Source organism: Podarcis raffonei, chromosome W (genome assembly GCF_027172205.1).
Source record: "Podarcis raffonei isolate rPodRaf1 chromosome W, rPodRaf1.pri, whole genome shotgun sequence".
Lineage (NCBI taxonomy): Eukaryota > Metazoa > Chordata > Lepidosauria > Squamata > Lacertidae > Podarcis > Podarcis raffonei.
In genome coordinates this window covers 24188966-24215337 of record NC_070620.1, presented here as the reverse complement: position 1 = coordinate 24215337, position 26372 = coordinate 24188966, and the positions used below count along the sequence as shown (strand labels likewise).

Genomic DNA, 26372 nt, shown 5'->3' with positions numbered 1-26372 from the left:
TAATGTGGTTTGGGACTTTATGCTTAAAAATTTGGAACATATGGAAGTGGGCAAAGATTTTCTAAATGGGATAAAAGCAATTTATACAGAACAGAAGGCTAAATTGATTATAAATAATGTAGTAACGGAAGAAATAAAGATACAGAAAGGAACAAGACAGGGTTGCCCACTCTCCCCGCTACTATTTATATCGGTGCTAGAAGTCCTTTTGAACTCAATCAGGCAAAATAAAAGAATAAAAGGAGTGAAGATCGGACAAAACGAATATAAGATCAAAGCGTTCGCAGATGATGTGGTAATAATGACCGAAGAACCAACAACGGCAATTGAAGAAGTCCTAAAGGAAATCGACCAGTTTGGAGAGGTGGCAGGTTTTAAACTGAATAAGAGGAAAACGAAAATGATTGCTAAAAATGTGGACCAAAAAGTAATAGAAACAATCCAACAACAATCACAGATAGAGGTGGTCAAAAAAGTTAAATATCTTGGAATTTGGGTGACTCCCAAAAATATAGATTTATACAAGAATAACTATGAACTGGTGTGGAAGGAAATAAAAAAGGACTTGGAAATGTGGGGTAGATTGAAATTGTCATTCTGGGGAAGGATCAACACAATTAAGATGAATGTATTACCAAGGTTGCTGTTCCTATTTCAGACCATCCCTATAATTAAGGGGAGCGGAGTTTTTAAAGAGTGGCAAAGAGTGCTCTCAAGATACATCTGGCAGGGCAAAAAACCTAGAATTCAATTTAAATTGCTGACAGATATAAGGGAAAGAGGAGGTTATGCACTACCGGACCTGAAACTATATTATGAGGCATCATGTCTCTGCTGGCTGAAAGATTGGGTCAAACTAGTGAATAATGAACTGCTCGACTTAGAGGGCTTCGACAATAGGTTCGGCTGGCATGCCTACCTATGGTGTGAGAAAAGAAAAGTACATAAGGGATTCGAAAACCATATTTTTCGAGGTCCACTAATTGAAATATGGGAAAGGTATAAAAACCTGCTAGAAGCTAAAGTTCCACACTGGCTATCACCTCTCGAAGTGTTAAGTGTGAAGAAAATTAATATGAGAAGTAGTTGGCCAACATACAGTCAATTAGTAATCAAAGAAGGCGGGAAATGGAAATTAAAACCGTATGGACAGGTTAAAGAACTTGTATATGATTGGCTACAGTATTTCCAAATAAATGAATTGTTTAAAAAGGACAGTAAAGAAAGAGGATACGCGGATAAAGATTCTAAATTTCAGATGGAAATTATAAACAACGATGTGAGAACACTATCTAAAATGTACAAGATGCTGTTAGAGTGGAACTTAGGGGATGAGGAAGTCAAGGCAGTAATGATCCACTGGGCTAGAGATGTGGGACACAGTATACAATTTGAGGATTGGGAAAAACTGTGGAAAGAGGGTACAACTTTTCGGCATCTATGACAATAAGGGAAAATGTCATGAAGATGTTTTATAGGTGGTATATAACACCTTTAAAACTATCGAAAATGTATAAGGTTTGCAACAAATGCTGGAAATGTAAAGCTCAGGAGGGCTCCTTCTACCACATGTGGTGGGAGTGCAGGAAAGTGAAAGAATTTTGGGAAAAAATATATATTGAACTTAAGAAGATCTTAAAATATACGTTTATAAAAAAACCAGAAATCTTCTTGCTAGGGATATTAGGGAATGAGATAAAAAAGAAGGATTGCAAATTTGTGTACTATGCGGTTACAGCAGCAAGGGTAATACTAGCCCAGAAATGGAAACAGCAGGATATACCAACGGTGGACGAGTGGAGATTAAAGTTACTAGACTACGCGGAGTTGGATAAATTGACAGGAAAGATCAGATATCTAAGAGACCAAAAGTTCATTAAGGATTGGGGAAAATATGTAGATTACCTGGAACATGTAAGTGAGGGACAAACAACGTTATTGGGATTTAAAGAAGCATTGTGAAGCACTAAGAGTTATTGTCTAAAGGAAATAGAAGAAAGAGAGATATATAATGTCAATATAAGCTAGGAAATGCGTAATTTTAATTATAATTACGAATGATTTTCGGATAAGCTGAAGGAAGTCCCAAAAGAGAAAGCAATGTAAAATCTTTGATGTGAAGTATTTAATGTGTGGTTTTTTTGTTTTTTTTTCCTTGTTTGTATTTTTATTATATATATATATATTCTTTGTTATTTCCTTATTTGAAGTAAATTAATAAAAATTCATATGAAAAAAATAATAATCAAATATGATTTCATTAGCAATCTAAGTTGATCATTTCAAATGCATTTCCTTAAATCTTCTGCTTGGTGGGTAGTACACTATAGAATTACAATCAACCTATTAAGTGGATTCAAATGTATTACCTTAAACCTTAAATTGAAAGTTCCAAAATCTCTTATTATATATTCAACCAAAAAAAGAAGACAGTCATTGTTATTTTGTGGCTAGGCTGGGTTATTTTGATGTAGTATTTAAAGCATTTACCTGCTCCGCCACTAGGTGTCGCTGCAGTCGGAGCTGCAGGCCCTTCTATTATTTTTTCTATGGTTCCATTTTAAACAGGCAGGATGATAGATGATTCAGCTTTTCTTTATACTCATAGAACTAGACAAAGGTGATGATATAAAGACACTAATAAAAATATGAATAAGTCTATCAATGATAAGTTGGATATCATGGGAATGAAAATTGAACAGAACTCTAAGTTAATTTTAGACTTGTCAGGCCAATTAAAGGACCTAACAATTAAAAAGCTGGAGATTGAAAAATCAGTGAATGACCTAAAAATCAAAACAAACAAACAAGAGGATCTCATGAAAGAAACTATGAAAAAACTACAGAATGAAAAAAGGACATGATCTAATGCAAGCTAAATTAACAGATTTTTTAAAGATTCATGAAAAAACGCTCAATCAGATTGCAATCTTGGAAATGCATCAGAAAGAGCTCATACTCCATTTTAGAGGGATCCCAGAGACCCAATGGGAGGACATTGTAACCAAATTAATAAAATAACTGGCAGAATGGCTCGGAGTGAAGGAGGAAGAGCTGTTTTTGGACATTGACAAGATTTATAGGATAAAGCCAGATATCCAAAGGAATTTCAGAGGACCAGGAGATTGTACGGTGTTCCTCAACTCAAGATTACTTAAAGATAACATCTTACAAAAAAGGAAACTAACAATTGATGGAAAAGACATAATAATATATAAAGAAATTCCTAAAAGACATTTGAAAAAAAGAAAGTTATAAGATTCTGACAGATGTGTTAAAGGCTAAAGGAATCATGTTCAAATGGGAATTTCCAGAAGGTTTATCTTTCACCTTTATAGGTATACGGTGAACCATAAGATCCACAGGTGAACTAGAGAAATTTAAGTTGAAATACAGAAGGGACTTGGGAGGTGAGGGAACCCAAGACAGAGAGTCAGTACCAGAGACAGCGGCAGGAGGCGAAACTGCCAACCTGCTAAGAACGTAGTAACACTACTAAGTGTTAAACTCAACATAAACCTGATACTATTTCAATTATTTTTCACAATCTGTTTTTATTCTGGACAATAAAAAAATCTATCTGTGAAATTAATAAAATAGGATGAACTTGAAAATAATCTCTTGGAACATCAGTGGTCTAAATAACAAAATTAAAAGGAATAAAACTGAACATATTTAAAAAAAAGAAAGAATGGGACATTATATGTCTCCAAGAAACACGTATTGTCCAGAAACACAAAAGAGTGTTAATCAATAAAAGAATGGGAAATGAATTCATAGCATCAGACCCCTCCAAAAAAAAAAGAGGCATAGTTATTTATACGAATCCAAAACACGAAGCAGAATTAGTCTTCAAAGATAAAGAGGGCAGAACATTAGGAATTTGATTAATTAAAGGTAAAGAGAAGTTATTAATAGTAGGAGGAGTGTATTCACTGAATAGGAGACAATCAAAGTATTTTAAGAAACTACAGGAGAAACTGATACAATACAATAATGAGAATATGATAATCATGGGAGGCCTAAATGGGGTTATTTCGTCAAACTTGGATAGGACTGAGAAAGATTCCCCAGTTAAAACTGGGAAACTTCCAACAACATCCTGCCAGATGGTAAATGATTTAAATCTAAAAGATATATGGAGAGATAAGCACGCAAATGACAAACAGTATACATATTATTCTGATGCTAACAAATCGGCAAGTCGAATTGATGCAATATGGATTTCACATAATCTCATACTTTCAATTTAAAAAATAGAAATTTCACCTAAAATGATATTGGACCACAATCCAATTATTATGGAAATGAAGCAAAACACAAAAAGAAACACAAGGTGGAAAATGAATAATAGACTAATAAATGATAAGATTTTACAAAAAGCTCAACAAACATTAAAAGACTTATTTGAAATAAACATGGTGCAAGACACAGATCCCAGAGTAATATGGGACACAAGTAAGGCCTATATAAGAGGATTCTATATTCAACAAAATATAATACAGAAAATGATTAGGGAATCTAAATTAAATAAAATAAAGCAGGATATAGAAAATCAAGAAAAATTACTAGCAAAATCCCCTAAAGATAAAACATTGAGCCAAAATATAAAATTATTGCAAAAACAATTTTCAGCATTGCTAAATAATGAGATTGAAAACAACATCAAATGGATGAAACAAAGGTTCTTTGAAGCAGGGAATAGACCAGGACATGGCAAATAAAAAACAAAACAAAAAGAAAGTCAGATAAATAGAGCACAAAGGGAAGGTTTATGAAACGGAAGACGAAATCAATAAATGTTTTGTAAAATACTTCAGAAAACTATATAAAAGAGAGTCAGAAACAGAACAAGAAATTGCAGATTACCTCTCAAAGAGGGAAATACCTAAAATAAGCAAAGAGAAAGTGGAACAGTTAAATGCCCCAGTTACGGTAATGGAATTACACCAAGCAATTTCTAGTTTGAAAATTGGTAAAGCACCTGGTCCAGATGGACTAACGTTGATCCACTATAAAAAATTGGAAGATAACTGTGATGGGATGGTGAGCTGCTTGTGCATAAAATCCTAGTCCCTCAGAGTTTGGCTAAGTCCACAAACCTCTGTCTGTGACGGAGCTCCTTAAGCATGGCTCCATCAGTCGCTCGTAGAATCGGACAGTGGGCGTTTACGGAACTTCTTCCAGCATAAAAGCTCCTTAACGGAAACGCGTCTTCTGGACTCTCGGCGTGACAGTTTCCGGCGAGGAGTAGGTGTCCCTATGGGAGGTCCTGAAACCTCCCCACTATTTTCGCTGGAAGTGTCTCTGAGCCCTCCCTCCGACTCACTTTCCCTTGGAACTCCACTTCTCCCCCTGCTGGTTCCCTCCTCAGCTGAATGGTCTCTCTCACCCTCTGTGAGCCCTTTCACCTCCTGCTCCTTTGATGGCAGTTCCCTGACATCCACCTCCCCTCCAGGGCCCCCTTCACCCCCTTCCCTCCCCTCCTCTGCGGGAGGCGAGGGAGCAAAACCCCTGAAAGAACCTCCCTCATCTTCCGAAGTTTCGAACACTTCCCTCCACCTGTTGCTGTTTCCGGTTTCCAAGTACTCCTCCTCATCGGAGTCTGTTCCTTCTTCCAACTCCGATTCCCTGAATCCTTCCAGTTCCTCCTCATCGTCGGTGGTGCCAAAGTACTCCCTCCGGAACCTCGCTACTGGCTGAGGTTTCCTGGGGAACCTTTGGTGGAACGTTTCGATCAAGAGCTCGTCACTGACCTCCTCTGCCATCACCCAGGTGTTTTCCGACTCCGGTTCCCCTTCCCACGCGACCAAATACTCCACCTGATTACCCTTCCACCTGGAGTCGATGATCTCCGCCACATGGTTGCTGCTTTCCCTTTCTTCTAAGACTGGCCCCCGTGTGGATACCCCTTCACCTTCCCCCCTATATGGTGACAGTAATGACCTGTGGAATACTGGGTGCAGTTTCATGTGGTTCGGTAACCGGAGTCTGAAAGCCACTGGGTTGACCTGTTGGATGACCTCAAATGGTCCCAATCTTTTGGGTCTCAATTTCTTGCAACCCCCCTTGAACGGCAACCCTTGGGTTGATAGCCAAACCTGACTCCCCACCCTAATGGTTTCACCTTCCCTTCTGCTCTTGTCTGCCTGCCTCTTATATTCTTCTTTGGCCCTTTCTAAGTTGAGTTGGAGTTGACGATGGATCGCTTCCATTTCTTCTACAAAATGTTCGGCGGCCGGGACACTCCATCTCTCCCCTCCTCCCCCTGGAAACGCCCTGGGGTGGCACCCATAATTAGCCAAAAAGGGGCTCATCCCGGTGGACACATTCTCCGCATTATTGTAAGCAAATTCCGCTAGCGCCAACTTTTCGACCCCATCGTTCTCTCTGTCATTGACATAACACCTCAGGTATTGTTGGAGGATACCGTTTGCCCTCTCCGCCTGCCCATTGGTCTCAGGGTGCCTGGCAGTCGAAAAGTTGACCTCTACGTGCAACAAGCTCATAAGTTTCCTCCAGAATCTGGACGTGAACTGTTTCCCTCTGTCGGAGACCACCCTCAAGGGGGCGCCATGCAGCCTAAAAATATGTTCTACAAACAATTTCGCTGTCTCTTCCGCCGTGACTGCATGTGAGCAAGCTACAAAGTGACCCATCTTAGTTAACAGGTCTACTACGACTAGTATGGCAGTTTTCCCCTGGGATTTAGGCAGATCAGTCATAAAATCTATCGATACCGCCTCCCACGGTCGTTCTGGTGTGGGTAACGGTTCTAATAACCCCGCTGGCGCCCGCCTTTCTCCTTTGGCTCTCTGGCATTGGTCACACCCTCTCACATACTCCCGTACATCCTCCCTCACCTTGGGCCACCAAAACTCCCTGGTCACCAACCACATGGTCTTGTGTTGCCCAAAATGCCCCGCTGTGGGGTTGTCGTGCAGCTGTTTGAGTACTCTCCCCCTCAATTCCCCTTCGGGTATATATAGTGCCCCTTTGTAATACAATGCCCCGTTTCTTTCTTCAAAACCTCCGGGGTCTTCTCCCTCTCTCCTTAAACCTCTGAGCTTATTCTGGGCGTATTCATCATTTACCGTTCCCTCTACCAGTTCCCTTTGCCCCACCCAGGCCGCCCCACACACCCAGCGGTCCTCTGGGATAATATGTCTCTCTTCAGGCGCTCCCTCCCCCTCCAAATATTCAGGTTTGCGTGAGAGAGCGTCCGCTCTGATGTTTTCTGGACCTGGCACATAGCAAATTTCAAAATGGAATTTGGAGAACTCCTGGGCCCACCTCACTTGTCGTTGGTTGAGCACTCGTGCCGTTCTCCAATACTCCAAATTCTTGTGGTCCGTACACACTTGCACCTTATGCTGTGCGCCAATTAGTAAATGTCTCCATCTCCGGAACACTTCGTGAATGGCGAGTAGTTCTCGGTCATATACGGTGTAGTTCCTCTCGGATTTGTTCAGCTTACGCGAAAAGAAGGCACACGGTCTCCATTCCGACTTATTGCTCCCCGGCTGAAGCAGCACCGCTCCCACCGCCCGGTCTGAGGCATCAGTTTCCACTCTCATGGGTTTTTGTAAATCCACATGCAGGAGCTGTTCTTCCGAAGCGAATGCCCTTTTCAATTCCTCAAATGCTTGCTCCGCCTCCGCCGTCCAAACAAATTTCTTCTTGCTGCTTAGACAGTCCGTGATGGGAGCCGTTAAGTGGGCAAAGTTCTTGATGAATTTACGGTAAAAGTTCCCAAACCCTAAGAACCTTTGCACATCCTTTTTCGTTTTCGGTGTCTTCCATTCCAGCACCGCCTGGACCTTGCCTGGATCCATGGCTAATCCCTTGTCTGATAAGCGGTACCCCAGGAATTCCACCTCCTTGGTGTGAAACTGACACTTCTCCAATTTCACCCACAGCTGGTTTGCTTGCAGTTGGCTCAGCACTTCCCTGACATCCTTTACATGCTGCTCCTCATTCTCTGAATATATCAGCACGTCATCGAGGAAGGCCACGCAATTCTTGTAGAGCAGAGGTCCCAGGACATGGTTCATGAACGATTGAAAACATGCGGAGCCTGATTGTAATCCGAATGGCATAACTAAATATTCAAAAGCCCCCAAAGGGGTGAACATGGTGGTTTTCCATTCATCCCCTTTCCTTATTCGTATCAGGTTGTATGCCCCTCTCAGGTCCAGTTTAGTGAATATCTTTCCCTTCCTCACCCTGGTCAAAATGTCATCAATTCTGGGCATGGGGAAAGCCACTGGTTCTGACACTGCATTTAAGGCTCTAAAGTCCACTACAAGCCTGGGTTTATCCGTGTTTTTTTTGTCCACAAAAAACACTGGGCTCCCCCCCACCGCTCTGGACTCTCTGATGAAGCCCCTCTTCAGGTTTTTATCAATAAACTCCCTTAACTCCTGCATTTCCCTGTCTGACATGGCGTACAGCTTGCCCACGGGGAGCTGGGCCCCAGGGACCAGGTTAATTTGGCAGTCAAAGGCTCTATGCGGTGGTAGTTTATCTGCTTCCCTTTCGCTGAAGACCTTGCTCAGGTCAGCGTATTGTTTGGGCACCTTCCCTTTGTCCGCCACTTCCGTCCCTGCTAGAAAGGCTTTTGCCCCTTCTGGCACCTTTCCCTCTCTGCAGTGTTCCAGGCAATGTGCTGACCCAAAGGAAACCACTCTCTGATGCCAGCCCACTAGCGGATCATGCAACGCTAGCCAGCTCATTCCCAAAATAACGGGAGCCCCTCCCAGGGTGGCCACATTGAACGCTATCCTTTCGGTGTGCCTGGCCACCCTCATAACCATTGGGACGGTCTGTAGGCTAACTTCTCCTCCCAACAGCTCCCTCCCATCGATCGTGGTCACCTGCAGGGGGTTGCTTAAAGGGAGTATCTGTATCTGGTGTTCAGCTGCAAACTCCTTACTCATAAAATTACAGGAGCTGCCTGAGTCCAACAGCGCCTTTGTCTTTAGTGGGTATCCGTTTGCCAGCTCTAGCAACACCTCTATTACCAGGGCTGGTCTTGGAGGTTCCGGAGTGGGCACTTTTACTGCTCCTTGGCCTGGCTGCAGTGCCCTGACGGTGGCAGCCAGGCGTTGGCTTTTACTGGCTCCTGGACTCCCTCCTCCTTCCCCCCAACAGCTCCCGCCATCCCTTGCCATTCCCTTCTTTGCGGGCAGACTCTGGCAAAGTGACCTGGCTGCTGGCAGAGATAACATTTCTTGGTGCTCTTTCCCTCCTTCCTCCTCCCTTCACTGGGATTTGAAACTGCGCGCGCGCGCGCTGTTCCAACTTCCATCGGCTCTCCTGGCGGGAAATTTGGCTCCGGAATCTCTGGAATGCGGAAATCCCTCCAACGCTCTCCTTTCCCCTCCCGCTTCTCCAAGGCTCTTGCCTCCTGGCGCGCTCCAATGGTCAGCGCTGATTTGGTCAGCTGGTCCATAGACTCCGCCCTGGGCGCCCGGGAAAGTTCGTCTTTCACCGCCGAAGAAAGCCCCTCTTCAAAAAGCATTTGAATGGGTTCCGCCGATAGGTCCCACCCCAATTTATGTATCAACATTGTGAACTCAGTCCAGTACTCACGAACCGATCGGCTACCCTGTTTACAAGCCATCAATTGTCTGCGCACCAGTCCCTGTTCAATCTCGCTGGAAAACATCAAATCCATGGCGCGAAAAAACTTCCTCGTGTCCTTCAGCATTTCACTATTCCCTGCCATCAGGGGTCTAACCCAGTCTCTCGCCCCCCCTTCGAGATGGCCAATCACAAACGCCACTCGCGATGCCTCGTCGGGAAAGTCGTCAAACTGCAGCTCGAGAGCATACTGCATCTCTGTCCTAAAGGCTTGATAGTTCCTGGGGTCCCCCCCAAACTTCTGCACCAATCCTGGCATCTTTCTTGCTAGTGTAGCGCCTTTTGCCTTTTCTGCATCCTGCGCCCTTCTTTCCTCTAGCCTCGCCGTTTGCAGCGCTAGCTGGACTTCCAACACCCTGTACCTTTCTTCCAGGCTTGGACCCTCTCCAGCTCCTCCTGCTCCCCCGGCTCCGGCTGGGTTGCTCATGATGCCTCTCTGCACAAGCTGCTTTCAGGGACTGTCCGATTGCTGTGATGGGATGGTGAGCTGCTTGTGCGTAAAATCCTAGTCCCTCAGAGTTTGGCTAAGTCCACAAACCTCTGTCTGTGACGGAGCTCCTTAAGCATGGCTCCATCAGTCGCTCGTAGAATCGGACAGTGGGCGTTTACGGAACTTCTTCCAGCATAAAAGCTCCTTAACGGAAACGCGTCTTCTGGACTCTCGGCGTGACAGTTTCCGGCGAGGAGTAGGTGTCCCTATGGGAGGTCCTGAAACCTCCCCACTATTTTCGCTGGAAGTGTCTCTGAGCCCTCCCTCCGACTCACTTTCCCTTGGAACTCCACTTCTCCCCCTGCTGGTTCCCTCCTCAGCTGAATGGTCTCTCTCACCCTCTGTGAGCCCTTTCACCTCCTGCTCCTTCGATGGCAGTTCCCTGACAATAACATAGTCCTGCCTTTAAAAAACCTAAGGAATAAAATATTGGAAGAAGGTAAAATTCCAATGTCATGGCAAGAAGCAAATATTGTATTAATTCATAAGCAAGGAACACCTAGAGAGCCAGTAAGTAACTACAGTAACTCATCTCGCTATTAAACAACGATTATAAATTATTTGCGGGCATCCTGACAAGCAGACTCAAATTAATACTAAAATATACTAATAATTATGACCAATTGGGCTTTCTACCAAACAGACATATGAAAACAAACACTGGAGTGGTTATCGATTTAATTGAATATTTGGAGTTAAGACCTAGCAAAAAAGTAGCATTTATGCTAAAAGATGCCGAAAAGGCCTTTGATAACCTATCTTGGGCCTTTCTGCAAAAAAAAAAACTATAGAACTATCAGCTCTTGGAGAAAAAATTCTGTGGAGGTGTCAAAGCAATATATAAAGAACACCAAGACCGATATTATAAAAATTGAGACGGGCACCAGGCAGGTTTGTCCGCTTTCGCCCTTGTTATTCATAACTCTTGGAAGTTTAAATTCAGAATTAAGATGAAATAAAAGGGATTACACTAGGGGAAAAGATATTTAAAATCAAGGTGTTTACTGATTACATCATTTTAATGACTGAAGAACCAGAAACAAGTGTCCCAAAAGCAATAGAGAAAATTCTAGCATTCGGCTGTGTATCAGGATTTAAGATGAATATGACAAAGTTAATGGTGAAAAACATGCAAGAGCAGGAACAAAAAGATCTACAGGAAAAGACAAAATTGCAAATTGTGAAAAAGGCAAAATATTTAGGTATAGAACTAACCATGAGAAATATCAATTTATTTGAAAATAATTATAAGGTTTGGAAAGAAATAAAAAAGGATTTTGAAACTTGGAGCAGATTAAAATTATCAATAGGAGGAAGAGTTTCCATAATTAAAATGAATGTCCTTCCCAAAATGCTCCATCTCTTTCAAACAATTCCCATAATACGTTTCAAGGAGTGGAGGAAAGATATGACAAAATTCATATGGCAAAATAAGAAAGCCTGCATAAAATTCAAACTCCTGACAGACAAAAAAGAGAGGGGAGGTCTGGCGTTGCCAAATTTAAAATTATACTATGAAGCAGAATACCTTGTATGGCTGAAAGAATGGATCACTTTGGAAAAAGCAGATTTATTAGACCTGGAGGGCTTTAACAACAGGTACCTCACATATGATAAGATCAAAGTCCATAAAGACTTCAATAGCCACCTAATTAGAAACGTGTTATTTAAAGTCTGGAGTAAGTACAAAATGAGACTGGAGCCAATGACACCATGGTGGCTCTCACCTCTAGAAGCCCATGCCATGAAAAAAACTAAACATAAATAAGGAATGGGCAACTTATAGAGATTTGATAATGGAAGATCAAGGTAAACTTAGAATAAGACCATATGAGGAAATAAGGCATTATGTCTCCGACAGATTGCAATATATACAACTTGGAAGTGTCTTTAACTTGGACTCAAAGAAAGGCTTTGCTAAAGAGAATTAATTAATGCATGAAATGTTATTTTAAAAAAACAAAAAATTACAATCTAATGATTGACAAGAAAGTGAAAGAGACAATGATTAAATGGGCGCGAGACTTCGGCCACACAATATTTTTAGAGCAATGGGAGAAACTTTGGCAGGAAGATATAAGGTTTACCGCCTGTAGTACAATAAAAGAAAATTTCATCAAAATGTTCTACAGGTGGTATTTAACACCAGTCAAATTAGCAAAAATCTATAAACTGAAATTCAACCTCTGTTGGAAATGCAACAAGGAAGCTGGTACAACAATGCATATGTGGTGGAGTTGCACCCCAATTAAGTACTTCTGGGGAGAAATACATGAGGAGTTGAAAAAAATGCTTAAAATCCCATTAACAAACAAAAAAACCCCAGAGGCTTACCTACTGGGCCTTTAGGAAAAGAAAATCAGAAATCGAAAAAAAGAATTTTTCTTATATGCGACCCCCACAGCCAGGATAGTAATAGCATCTAATTGGAAAGCTAAAGAACTACCTACCAAGGAGGAATGGATTCTCAAATTAAATATTTAAAATTGGCTAAATTAACAGTATCCATACGACAGCAGTCAAATGAAAAACTAAAAAACGAATGGCAATGCTTTGATGATTATATGACAAAATATTGTTCCAAAAAAGACATGCTTAATATGCTTAGATTAAGAATGTAAATGCATCAAAACTATAATGATATATGTACAGTGGTACCTTGGGTTACAGACACTTCAGGTTACGGGTTTTCAGGTTACGGATGCGCCGAAACTCAGAAGTACCAGAATGGGTTACTTCCAGGTTTCGGCGCTCGCGCTAAATCGCACGTGTGCAGAAGTGCCGAAACGCAACCTGCGTGTGCGCACACACAGCGCTGCGGGTTGCGAACGTGCCTCCCGCATGGATCACGTTCGCAACCCGAGCGTCCACTGTATGTATAGAGAGAAAATAAAAACAATCAGAATGCAATGATAAGGGTAAAATTGATTCTAGAGAAGACGAGTAGCGGTGGAGGGAAGTTAAACAGGGGGGTGGGTTTATTTTATTTTGTGTGTTTTTTCTTTTTCTTTTTTGGGTATTGTATAATGATTTAATGTATAACACTGGGCAACAATTTTTTACTTTTTGAATTTTGTCTAGATTTCTACAACTGATTCAGGGTATTTTTGCACTGCTGAATCAGGAAATGGCATCCGTTTCTCTCCATCAGGTCAGGTTTTTGTGCTATGTTGATTTGAAAAAAATCAGATCTTGTGACAAAATCGATTACATTTTTGTGGCATTATCAGCTGATTTTTGTCAACACATATCATCCTAAATATGTTTTTAAGAGAAAAAAATGTTTTTAAAACAACATTGATTACCTGATAGAAACATTGATTACTGTAAACTGAATGGTGGGCATTGATAAAGGTAAGAACACGTAAATTGCATGTTGCTTCATCATTTTTCAAACTTCAGGGCTTGAACTTCCGTTTCTTGGAACTCCTGGAATGCTCAGCGGCAGGGAGTTCTCTCTTCAGAGTCCAACAGTAGTCAGCCATCATGACTGCGTCCCAGCGACCCTGATACCTGGTCTCCATCTCTTTCATGACCTGATGGAATCTCTCCCCCTGCTCGTCACTCATTGAACCCAGGTTCTCAGGAAACCGGTCCATATGTGAAGCAGTCAGCATGTTGTTGACAAGTTCTGCGTAACTTCTGGCCTTATTGTTGCCAATAAAGTTCTTCACTACCAGAACAAATGCCTTCCATGCTTCCAGTTCCACTTCGTTCATTGAGTTTCCGAACTCTGGATCTCTGATGAGCTGACGGATCTGAGGACCGTCAAAGATGCCAGCTTTCAACTTCTCCATGGTCAATCCTGGAAAAGCCTGGCACAAGTAAGTGAAGCAGTCACCATCCTTGTCCAGAGCCTTGGTGAACTGCTTGATTAAGCTGAGCTTGATGAGCAGCAGTGGGAAGAGTATTCTGTCTCTGTCCACCAGAGGGTCGTTGATGACGTTCCTTTTTCTGCAAGGTACCAATTCCTCCGGCACAGGCCAGTCCTTCTTCGTGTATTGCTGAGCACGGTCCCTACTATCCCACACGCACAGAAAACATGGGTACTTGGTGAAGCCAGACAAAAAGTTCACCATCTTCAGGTCAACACAAATAAACCACTTATGCTGATCATAACCAATTTTCTCCAGCACATACTTCACCTCTTCATAGTTCTCCTTCAGTGTACTCGAGTGAGCCATGGGTTTTGATCCCCCAACTTTATGCTTTGCCACACCAATTTATGGAAGATTTCAAGGTTTTATGACTTCAAACTGATCCCTTTTTGACATAATCACCCAGAACTATCGGACCTGAATACTTCTTGTCATTAAAATAATCATTTCCAATCAAAACAATTATTCGACATGGCATTTTACCCGCACCAACTTCTTCTAAAATGCTCCACACAAGCGTACATGTGAACAAAAATGTAAAAAAACGACATGTGGCCATAACTCAGAAACTTGACCTGATTGAGCAAAACCAATGTGATTTTTGGATTCAGTGCATCAGATTCGTCCTAAATCAGCTGAAAAAACAGACAACAAATTTGTTGTTGACCAGTGTAATGATTTAATGTTTCTTTTCTGTTATGTATTATTTCTCTATTTTAAATTAAATTTATGATGGAATATATATATATATATATATATATATATATATATATATATATATATATATATAAATAACCTGATTCTCATCAAGGCCACCATCAAAATAAGTTAAATGCACTGATGTATATTTTGCAGTTTCCATGACTCTGGTTCTCACTTTTGAATTTTTGGGAAATGATTGGTTATTAAATGGCCAAATCAATGTGCCAAATAAAAGCAATGATGCATTGCAGGGGTTACACTGGATGACCCTTGGGTAGGGTTGCCATGTCTGATAAGTCCCAGACATGTTCTTTTGGGGCCCAACAGGCCCATCCAGGGGTACTTGTAAATTTTAAAGGAAATGTCAGTGTTGGGGGGACAGTATTTACCGTATTTTCCCCTCTATAAGATGCACTTTATCCCTCCGAAAAAGAGGAAATGTATGTGCGTCTTATGGGGCGAATGCAGGCTGCGAAGCTATCCTGGAAGCCAGAACAGCAAGCAGGATTGCTGCACAGGAATCCCTCTTGCTGTTCTGGCTTCAGGGATAGCCGCGCAAAGCCTCTGCAACATTTGATTCAGAATATATTTTTTCTTGTTTTCCTCCTCTAAAAACTAGGTGCATCTTATAGAACGAAAAATACGGTATTTTGCCTGACTTGGGCTGCTCTGCACACAGTGGCCGCTGCCAGCCTGAGCCAGGAGAAGCGTACAGGCACTCTGCATTCCCTGGCTGCCGCCAGCCTGAACTTTGTGGCTGTGGCCCCGCACGCCCCTTTCCCCAGGTCGCTGTCCTTTTTGTACTCAATATATGGCAACCCTTTGCATACATTACTGACCCTAAAATTGTGTGCCCTTCGCAGGTTAACCTTGTGTCTTAACACTAGCTTTCTCCCTTCTTTGCAGGTATGGTTTGTGTGCAGCTACCTCCTACATGTGGTACAAGAAATTCATTCAGAAGGTTCACCTCAAAGACTTACAACTCCTTGGTGCAAGCTAGGCCTCAAAATGCTCACAGGAGCTGCAGCCAGTCTCAGAGGTCACTACTTTATACAGAGGAACAGGCCTTCTGACTTGATTGCAGCATTTCAGTGACCAGAGCAAGCAGACCCAAGCAAGGAAGACTCTTGTGTTCTGCTGAAAGTTGGCTGCAATATATTAGAGCTGCAGTGTTACCCGACTGACCTGGGAGTAAGCCCCACTGAATTCAGTAGGACTCACTTCTGGGTAGGCATGGTTAAGGGAGGAATTGGGATGACGGGGGCCTTAACAGGGAAGGTGAAAGCCTTTCAAATTGTAGTGCTTATCTTGGGTTGTTTAATGCTATGTAATCAGAAATGACATGAAGGAAATCAGGATTAAAGAGTATTAGTGTTTGTGCAAATCAGCATGTTGCTGATACAATATGATGCAAAGTTCCATGTAATGAAGTAGTAAATAAATCATGTCGCATATACAGCTTTGTTTCTTCTTGGCAACAATAATGATACCCAGTCCCTATCAAAAAGAAGTATTGTAAACTTCTGAAGTTCATAGTTGTGGGGTATTTCAATTGCACTCTTCCCCTGTGAGCTGATTGATTTCTGTTGTCTTGTCAAGGCAGCTTATGAAATGTTCTAGAACCCAATATACTTGTAGCTAACATTGGCCGAAGCTCCATGAAGGTGTTGTTTGAGCTTTCACACCTGCAGAGATAAGCTTCCAGGGTGCTCATTACTGGTGCAAATCTTAAATTCTCTCCCCTTGTGACGGAAAATGGAGAAAGGAACGCTGGAATAATTTCTTCTTAGGTGCTATGGAATCCCCCTTTACTAGACAAGGCTACCATAAGACATAACTGACAGAACACCACACTCTAATCACTAAAAACTTACAGAAAACAACTGGAACACATTTTGTTTGCAGTATTTTATTTTTATGGGAATAACTTCTTGAGGCAAATCGGATACATCTATCCAAGTTTAGTGGCCAGTTCTTTAGCCTTGGCTTTTTCAAGCTTAGCAATGCGGGCAACTGACTTCGGCCCCAGAAGATTGCCGCCCCAGTGACGACGAATCTGGAAGGAAAAAAGATTGCTCACATGTCAAAGTGACTTACAAAACTTACAATTAAAATTTAGATTAAATGGTATAATTTTTTTGAGGATTTAACATTCACAGCAATAACCTGAGTGTCGGCTTTTAAGTACAAATTAGATGCAAAAACTACTACTGGAACAGGGACTCAAATCAACTCCACTTCATACATTACAGCTGTGCTCTAACAAGTAGTAACAGTTCCAAACATTGTAGTACTATAGACACAGACTCTGGAATATTGCTAACAGGCTGTGTAACTCAATGGTGGCTCAAGTCCTTTTCTTTTCTCCTGTGGGCATTTTTAGATTCTACCAGCTCAGTGGATCAACATGATACTGCTGTTCACTCACATTATTTCTGCTACATGAGGGAATTCTCTACACAGGGCTGGAATGAATTTTCATATTGGAGGCTGCTAGCAAGCCATTCCTGATTTCAGCAAGCTGGACAGTGGTCATGCCACTGCAAGGGAGGGGGGGCACTTTCCAAAAGCTGACAAATTAGTCAATATACCCACAGATCCTATAGGCACAATCTTACCTCATCGTATCTCTCATTGTAGTTGGTCTTAACAGCTTCCATGAGTTTAGCTAGAGCTCCCTTGTCCTCGCTGCAAAGGAGAAGACAGATTCAACAAGCCAGCAATTGAGTTTGAGTTCTCCAAGTAGATTACAATTTGAAATACTGCTTTAAGTGCCACTTTTCAGGGCAACGTTCTCTTAAAAGTTCATTTAGCTTCAGCAGTTGTGTTCATTCAATGACATTAGACACAAAGCAGACCCCTACAAATGACTAACAAGTCCCTTAATTTCTAAGGGTTGCATCCAATTTAGTCCTACTCAGAGTAGACACACTGAAATTAGTGGCTTCAAGTTAGGCATGTCCATTATTTTCAATGGGTCGGCTCTGAGTAAGACTCAATCCAATGGTTTGAACGTAACACCCATTATGGTCCACTTTAGGGTGAACCTCTAAGTAAAAACACAGTTTGATGCCACACTACGCTAGCAGCAATAATGCCAACTTTTAAGCTTTACATGCAGTCAATGCCCTGCAGGCCTGGGGTCATGCAGTAGTTACCAATATGGGAACCAACTGCTCAGCTGGCACGTGAACTTAGCATTTCCAGATGTGGAAGGAGGAAAGGCTGCAGCTTTAACAGCTGTTTAGCTTGCGGTTAAAGGTGTAACTGCCCCAAACCATACCAGCCTCTTCGGTTTCTTCGTTTGAATTAGAAAATAGGTGAAAAATGTTTTCAGGGCTACTTACGGATTAACCTGAGTGAAGGCAACACAGGTACAGGTCTTTCGGTGGACAAGGCAGCCCAGCCTTGCCTTGCCTTTGATGATGCAATAGGGCACTCCCATTTTTCTGCACAAGGCAGGCAAGAAAACTACCAGCTGGATCAGAGAGGGGAGAAGAAATGCTTTAAAGCTGGCGGTCATTCAGTTTTTAATACAGTAGGAATTAGGAACTGTGGCCCTCCAGACTTTACTGGACTCCTAACTCCCATCAGCCCCAGTGGTTAGGGATGATGGGAGCAGGAGTCTAACAACAGGGCTGTCCCCATCCCTGCTTTACAACAAGGGCTCTGGTAATTGCTCAGGGTTAAAAAGCTCGTATGATTTTGCTCTTCACAGATAGGGGTCAGTGTTGAATGGTCTCTTTAAATTTGAAGGTTCATTATTGTTCCACAAGATGTGTATTTCTTTAAGGGCCAGAGCAAATAATGTGACCTAGTTTTACAGCTGTGAAGCAGTATAGCAGGTACTGTTAAGTTATGTTAATTAAGCTGTTGGGTATAGTATATAAAGAGCAGCACCTAGCTCTCTCAGTACCCTGGTGGATGGGTTGTTGGTTGGTTCATGCTTACTGATATATTATAATTAATGTAAAAGGAGTTTTTGATTTTGTTATTAAAACCTAGCAAAAGTTATTTTGCATTCCTTGTAATGCGTGGTCTCTCCAGCACGCCTTCTGCAGCGCAACTAATCTGCAAATAGCCAACAGTCAGGTGAAGAAATTCAAGCACCATTGCAAAAGCCATACCCTGCTCTATAAAGAGTCAAATGGCAGAAGGATATTTCCAAGTTTGTCTGGGGGGGGAGGGCGCAAAAGGCCAAGGATTAAACATAAGACACTTACAGATATAAAAGAAAGAGGCGGGTTTGCCCTGCCAGACTTTAAGCTGTACTATGATGCTGCGTGTTTGGTGTGGATTAGGGACTGGATAAAACTGGAAAAGGAAGAAGCACTACATTTGGAAGGCCATGATAACAGATTTGGATGGCATGCATATTTATGGTATGGGAAACGGAAAGTCCACAAAGGATTTTATAATCATATAATCAGGAGATCATTAATGAGGGTGTGGGAGAGATAAAAAAGACCTATTAGAACAAAAAACACCCTGTGGTCATCACCAATGGAAGCTTCGTTGCTCAAACCGCTTGGCAAAAAGGGGAAGTGGCCTACATACAGAGATTTGTTGAGGATCAAGAAGGAAAATGGAAATTAAAAGATTATGAGGAAATAAAAGATCATTTTCAGAGTTGGTTACACTACAGACAATTACATGAGATGTACAAAGAAGACAACAAGAAAGGGTTTAGTATACAACTTCTAGATTTCAAAAGGATGTTATAGAAGAAGTGAAGCTGTTGAAGAAAACCTATAGTATTTTGCTAGAATGGGAAACAAAAGATGAGGAGGTCAATTTGGTCATGATCAAATGGGCACAAGATATAGGACATAAGATACAATTTGAGGACTGGAAAAAATTGTGGAAAGTAAATTTGAAATTTACAGATTGTTCTCTTTTGAAAGAAAATTATATGAAAATGATGTATAGATGGTATATTACACCAGTACAGATATTGTAGAAAATTTTTGGGAAATGATAAACAATGAATTGAAAAAAATGTTTAAAACGACATTTGTAAAAAAAAAAAACAGAAGCATTTCTGTTAGGGACTGTAGGACAAGACCTGCCAAGAAAAACAAAGAACCTATTTATGTATGCTACAACAGCAGCAAGAGTCTTGATAGAACAAGGATGGAAGAACGAGGAAATCCCAACGAAAGAACAGTGGCAAGAAAAATTGATGAGTTACGCAGAGCTGGCTAAATTGACATACAAATTGCGGGACAAAGACAACTGTGACTTTAAGGAAGAATGGGAGCTTTTTACAAATTATCTAAAGACAACAAAATGAACTGGACTCCTTGGCAGGTTTTCAATAAACATACACAAATTTATTGGTTGATAACAGGGTAGATAATGTAAGGATATGTATAATTTCATAACATGCAGAGAATAATATGCGCTGAGACATCAGAGAGAGGAGCTGAGGGAAGTCTCGGGGGGGTGGGGAAAAAGGGGGGAAATAATGAATATGATATGTTTTGATAATTTGTTATGTTGAAATTGTTAATTTTTTTTTTTTAAAGAGCCAAGTTTGAAAATTTGTTAACAGGACTCTGATGTTTTCCAAAGTAAATTGTACAGCCAAGCACATTTCAACAGTAACCATAGTGACATGGCAACATTAAGAATTATCTAGAGCAGGAGTGGGTGACCATTTTGTTCAAGCTAATGAAAGAAACAGCAGAAAACACCCGTACAAGAATGCAGTGGCTGCTATTCATTTAAAAAACCACTTAGCAGCATAAATCTGAGCTTTTGGGTACAAGACCCCGACTCTTGCACCTCCTTACCTCAACAGGGTCTACATCGTGTGCGATCACCACCAGCTGCGCCTTCTTGTTCTCCACCAGAGTTGTAACGGTGTTGACACCTGCAGAAAAGCCAGTTAACTTGAGTGTGCTACAAAAGTTTGTTTTCCCAGGCAAAAATAAAGAAATCCAAAGCTCCCTGTCTGTGGAAAAGCACAGTGGCTCAAGTGGTGTCAACAAAGCACCAAGCTGCCAGCTTTTCCTAGCCATGTCAAGGACTAGCAGAGGAAGGGCCTGCTACTGCTCAGGGTTAAAAAGTTCTATGTTATGCTCTTCAGTCTGCAGTTCAGGTGAAGAAATTCATACATCATCACGGTAGCCAGTGTGATGCAGTGGTTACCTGGGCGAAACCAGGGTTCAAACCGCAACTCAACCATGGAGCTCACTGGGCAACCTTGGGCCAGTCACTGTATTTCAACCCAGCCTACCCTACAGGGTTGTTTGCAAGGGTAAAATGAGGAGGGGGAGAATCATCTACGCCATCTTGAACTTTTTGGATATAAACACAATAAATAAATACGGCTAGTTGTCCAAGCTTTCATTCAACCAGGTTTAAATGTATAAATATAAAGTAGGAAGGTTACCTGCTCTGAGCACAGGAGGCCTCTTGGTAGGGACATCGCCTTTCCCTGCAGCCTTTTGCTCTGCACGGGACCGCAGCCTCTGCTCCTTCTCTTGCTTCGTCTCAGGCCTGTATTTGTGGGCCAATTTCAGAAGTTGAGTAGCTGTGGAAGACAATTGGAACCGTTCAGAGGAAAGCCTCTCTCTTAAACACCATGTTCCCGTTATCCCCCTCCCCTAAAGGACATGACTTTTGTGCATCAGTGATCTTGGTGGTTGGGAGTCATCAAGGAAGTTCAGATAGCAAATATTTTGCTAGCATCATCTGCACACAAAGGAAAACCCTTCCTTACTACAAAAAGGTAAAGGGACCCCTGACCATTAGGTCCAGTCGTGGACTCTGGGGTTGCGGTGCTCATCTCGCTTTATTGGCCGAGGGAGCCGGCGTACAGCTTCCAGGTCATGTGGCCATCATGACTAAGCCGCTTCTGGCGAACCAGAGCAGCACATGGAAACGCTGTTTACCTTCCCGCTGGAGCAGTATCTACTTCCATTTCGTGCTTTCGAACTGCTAGGTTGGCAGGAGCAGGGACTGAGCAACGGGAGCTCACCCCATCGTGGGGATTTGAACTGCCGACCTTCTGATTGGCAAGCCCAAGGCTCTGTGGTTTAACCCACAGCGCCACCTGCGTCCCTACCTTTCTTACTATAGCACTGTGTAAAACTAGTTCTCTCACACTTGCCTCTTTCCAGCAAACTCCCAAAACATGGGGTGCACATTCAATTCAAGGAATCTGAGCAGCTACCCCACCTCCTTCTGCAACTCCACCTTAGAGCCAAGGAAAGGAGCCGGCCTTCACCTGTCTGACGGTCCAATGCTTGAGTGAACTGGTTAACTGCTGGAGGCACCTTCAACCTTTTGTAGAGGATGGCTCTTTGGCGCTGAAGTCGGATATAACGAGGCCATTTCACAAAGCGAGTCAGGTCCCTTTTGGGCTGAATGTCCTGCCCTGAAAGGCAAAATGACAACTCAAAATAATTGCTTCCTTAGCAATTACTGGTTATCCTTTTGTATTCCTGGTTTTCAGCCCAGAGCAAAGGTGGCAGGAGCATCAGCGATCTTGGTGGAGAAGATTGTCAGCAGCATCACTCTGATAGCAAATATTCTTTTGCATCATTTGCTCACAGGCCCAGAGAAGCTTGGTCTTCCAAAACATAGTGGAAACACCAGTCCCTTCTAAATGCCTGCCAAAAAGTTTGCTATTACATAAATCCTAATTTAGATAGAAATACACTGATAAAGAAAACATATTTAGCGAGACAAGCAATTAAGAAATATATGATAGATTTAAATTTAAAAGATCTGTGGAAACTAATGCACCCTACCAAAGGAGAATTCACTTTCTTATCACCAGTGCATCAGAATTTCTTTCAATAAGACCAATTTTTAACATCATCCTCAATAATCAAATCCACGATGTGTATCAGATCACAGCGCAGTAATCTTGAAATGTGAATTTAGTAAAACAGCCAAGGTAAAAAAATGGGGTATTTAAATGTTTCCCTTCTTAATGATGAAGGATTTATACAACATATGTGAACAGAAACTATATAATATTTTGATTCTAATTCTGCAACAGCTTCTGCAGGACCACTTGAATGGGAAGCATATAAAATGTATATGTGTGGCCGAATTATTGCATATTCCTCTGATAAAAACAAATTAAAGAATAAAAAGGGGAAAGTGTTAAAAGAGGAAATTAAGGACCTTTGAACACAAATGATTGGAAGTCCAACCACTATATTGTACAAGGAAATACCAAAAAATGAATTAAATAATATAGTAGCTCAGGAAATATGAGTGACCAGACTGGTTTCATAAAAACAAGACAAGCCGCAGATAGTATTAGACTAGTGGTGGACTTGATACAGTTAATAAAAATAAGAATCCATTTTAATTATATCATTAGAAACTGAGAAGGCTGTCAACAAAATTTATAGACTACACAGAAGCAGCTTTAATAAATTTGGATTTCCGCTGGATTTTATAAAATGGATTAAAATACTGTACGTTTCAACCACATCTAGAGTTAAAGTAAATGGCATTATATCTGCTCTGTTTCAATTGGCCCAAGGAACCAGAGAAGGGTGTCCACTTTCATGTTTGCTTTTTAATAGGTTTAGAACCCCTGGCAACATTTTGAGATTTACGTAGTTCTCAACTCAGTTAAATACAAATTAGTGTTATTTGCAGATGATATTTTGGCAAGGTATCAAGACACACTATTAATTGTTCCAAATAGGAACTGAGATGCCAGTAGGTGAAAATTTAATCACACACCTAATTAAGCAAAATCAAATTTCTACCGAATCTATTTAATTTGGGCATGTTAATACCAAGAGATATAACATAACTAGTAACAATTAATATAAATAACACCTAGACATCAATAGTTAGGGTTATTAAGCCTTACCCTTTAGAGAAGGATGAATGCCCTAAAAATGAATATTATTCCCAGATTTATCTATATTCTGAGATGACTTCCAGTTTTTTATATCTGGGTCATATTTCCAAAAGATAAACTCTTTGTTTAGGAAATGCCTTTGGGGCTCAAAAATACAAATAATACCTTTGCAGAAAATGCAATTACTAATTAAAGAAAGTGGATTTGGAATTCTGAATTATACCACCAGGCATATTTACTGACAAGTATTATTGGAAACCTGTTGATGGTCTTAATGGGCTGGGCAGTATCAGGATCAAAATATTTGGAAGTTCAAATGACTCTTGAAACAATTAAGTCAGCTAGAAAGATATGGAATGTATTAGCCAATAAAAATAAATTTGACCCATTTTCACATGCAAAACACTGGAAAAAACGTGGTAATATAGAAAAGCTGCATGGGAGAAGGGTATTGACCTTGGACAAACCAACTGATAGATGAGGAAGATTAATTTTATACATATAATGCATTAAGAGAGAAATACCATCTACCAGTTGCGGCCCAATGACAATACCTGTAGTTACAGCATCTTTTAATAATTCTGTTCGGTCCAGTGGTCTTCTCAGCTTGAGACACCTAAAATACTGGGGCAATTGGATAATTCATTTGAAACTAAGAAGCCAGTGATTACTTTTTAGATATTTAGTATCAATAAATAAATTTGATATCTAGAGTTTAAAAAATGATTGGAATAAGGAATTGGTATGTCCACTATTATGCAGACCTTGGGGAAATGTTTAAGCTTCGATATCAAACGCATCAATGAATCTTAAATTAAGACTTAAGGAGCAGAAAATATTATTCACAATCTATTGGACTCCCTTACACTTGTATAAGAAAGTGCTATCTAATGTAGCCTTTTGCTAGAGTTGTAATATGGATAATGCTTTTTTGATACACATACTTTTACAATGTCTCACACTTTAAGTTTTGCGATTGATTATATAAATATGTCACTGAGGAATTTAAGATTTTCAGACGGGCATATTCTTTTGAACGGTATACAGTACCCCAGTACCTATTGTATGGAAAGTGACAATGGGACAGCAAAAATAGATTCTACATGCCCTAATGGTGGCTAAGGGACCAATGAACTAGAAGAATAGTTATAATTCTCCATAATCAATAGCTTGATAACATGGCAATATTAGCAAAATATGAACAACCACTTATAGATGCACTTTCTTTGGATAAATATATTTGGGACGAGTTTATACAGAAAATACTAGGTTATTGATAAACATATTTGTAACAGAATATTAAGGCTATATATTAGTCTTAATATGTACGGAAACCTAATTGAGTATTTTTTATTTTAATTCTCGTTCATATTTTCCTTTTCTAATCACTTTTTTAAAAAATGAAATTCTTCCAATGAAATATCAATTAAAAATTGCTACTCCCTAAGGCCTATGCAGGCATTTAAGAGTAGATCCCTCCTCAATAATCAACTGATGCTTGCTTTAAATTATTTTGCTTTTAACTTGCTTTTCAAAAATGATTTTACTTTATGGTTTTATACTGTTGCAAAGCCTCAGCGATATATTTCTAGGATACAGAAGCATATAAATACATGTTATAGACAAATAAATAGTCACTGGTCAAAATGCAACAAAACCAGCGGTATTCCCCATGCACATGTATTTTAGAGACAGGCGTGTATTTCCCACTTCCTGTGAAACGCCTATTCAGTATAGGCTCCTTGATGGATCAACAGGGCTGCAGAGACCCATCATTCCAATCCCCAATTCCTTTTTCCAACTCACCGATGCCGAAGTTCTTGGGCCTTTTCTCAAAGAGAGGATTTGCAACCTTCTTGGCCTCCTGTTTCTTGACCACAGCAGGGGCCGGAGCCACCTTCTTCCCCTTGGCCTTCTTCCCCTTGGGCTGCGTAAGTTCAAAGAACGATTCAGTGAATTCCCTACCAAAAGCGGGCGAGCCGCACACACATCGGAGGCCTGCACCAGGCCCGGGCCCCCAAGCCCGGTTCCCCATTTCATCCGCTCTCCCCAATACAAGGCGCCAAGGATTCGCCCGGGTGTCCCGTGCCTCCCCTGCCAGAAGAAGCCCAACCATTAGCCCGTTTAGAGGACCGATGGCGGCGGATTGAGAGTCCGCCGCTACAACAACTCACCATTTTGGCTTCAGCTTCGAAAAGGAAAGGGCAGGAAGCTCGGAGTAATATATTTAAGAGCCGCTGAGCGGGCTTTAGAAATCCGCGGAGCGGAAGTAAACTCTATAGTTATACGTCTATGGTCGTTGTGGCTTTTCACCGTAGAGATGCAAAGTACAGAAGGCCGCTCCTCATCCATAGAGAATCCTGGTCCGTGACTAGAGCGTAATCGGTTTATGGCCGATGACAGTATCAAAGCGAGCATGCGGCTGCAAACCACACCTGCGCACGAAAACAGGCATGAGGAATTCCCCAGTCAGCGTAGGGTTCACTTCCCACATTTATGGAACGCTCTTTCTAAGGGAGGGCTTTAAGGTCCCAGATTAAATCCCTGACATTTCCAAGTAGGGCTGGGAGATTCCCTGTCTCCATTCATGGAGAGCTGATGTCAGACAGTATATACAATAGAATCATAGAGTTGGAAGAGACCACAAGGGCCATCGAGTCCAACCCCCTGCCAAGCAGGAAACACCATCAGAGCACTCCTGACATATGGTTGTCAAGCCTCTGCTTAAAGACCTCCAAAGCAGGAGGCTCCACCACACTCCTTGGCAGCAAATTCCATTGTCAAACAGCTCTTACTGTCAGGAAGTTCTTCCTAATGT

The 26372-nt window shown here is 41.4% G+C and overlaps 1 protein-coding gene and 3 non-coding genes across 4 annotated transcripts; all 4 read right to left on the bottom strand.

Annotated features, from left to right (window-relative positions):
* Nucleotides 1-16604: 16604 nt before the first annotated feature.
* On the bottom strand, nt 16605-25835 carry LOC128405962 (60S ribosomal protein L7a-like). Its single transcript, XM_053373019.1, has 8 exons — nt 25729-25835; nt 25361-25481; nt 21950-22099; nt 21113-21253; nt 20511-20590; nt 18063-18193; nt 17334-17403; nt 16605-16771 (listed from the first exon to the last, which is right to left on the bottom strand). Exons 1-8 carry the CDS (start codon nt 25729-25731, stop codon nt 16667-16669), a joined length of 801 nt encoding a protein of 266 aa, XP_053228994.1. The 5' UTR covers nt 25732-25835; the 3' UTR covers nt 16605-16666.
* Nucleotides 20768-20847, bottom strand: LOC128406137 (small nucleolar RNA SNORD36). The gene has a single exon (XR_008328406.1). It is a non-coding gene; the product is annotated as a small nucleolar RNA SNORD36 (small nucleolar RNA).
* On the bottom strand, nt 21346-21419 carry LOC128406139 (small nucleolar RNA SNORD24). The gene has a single exon (XR_008328408.1). It is a non-coding gene; the product is annotated as a small nucleolar RNA SNORD24 (small nucleolar RNA).
* LOC128406138 (small nucleolar RNA SNORD24) lies at nt 22198-22272 on the bottom strand. The gene has a single exon (XR_008328407.1). It is a non-coding gene; the product is annotated as a small nucleolar RNA SNORD24 (small nucleolar RNA).
* Nucleotides 25836-26372: the final 537 nt, after the last annotated feature.

Bases quoted from the DNA above. Each gene is read 5' to 3' on its own strand.
- LOC128405962 (XM_053373019.1), bottom strand. The intron at 22,100-25,360 runs GTGAGTTGGAAA...TTTGCCTTTCAG, and splicing joins GCCCAAGAACTTCGGCATCG to GGCAGGACATTCAGCCCAAA. The intron at 21,254-21,949 runs GTGAAGGCCGGC...TGTCTTCCACAG, and splicing joins AGCATTGGACCGTCAGACAG to CTACTCAACTTCTGAAATTG.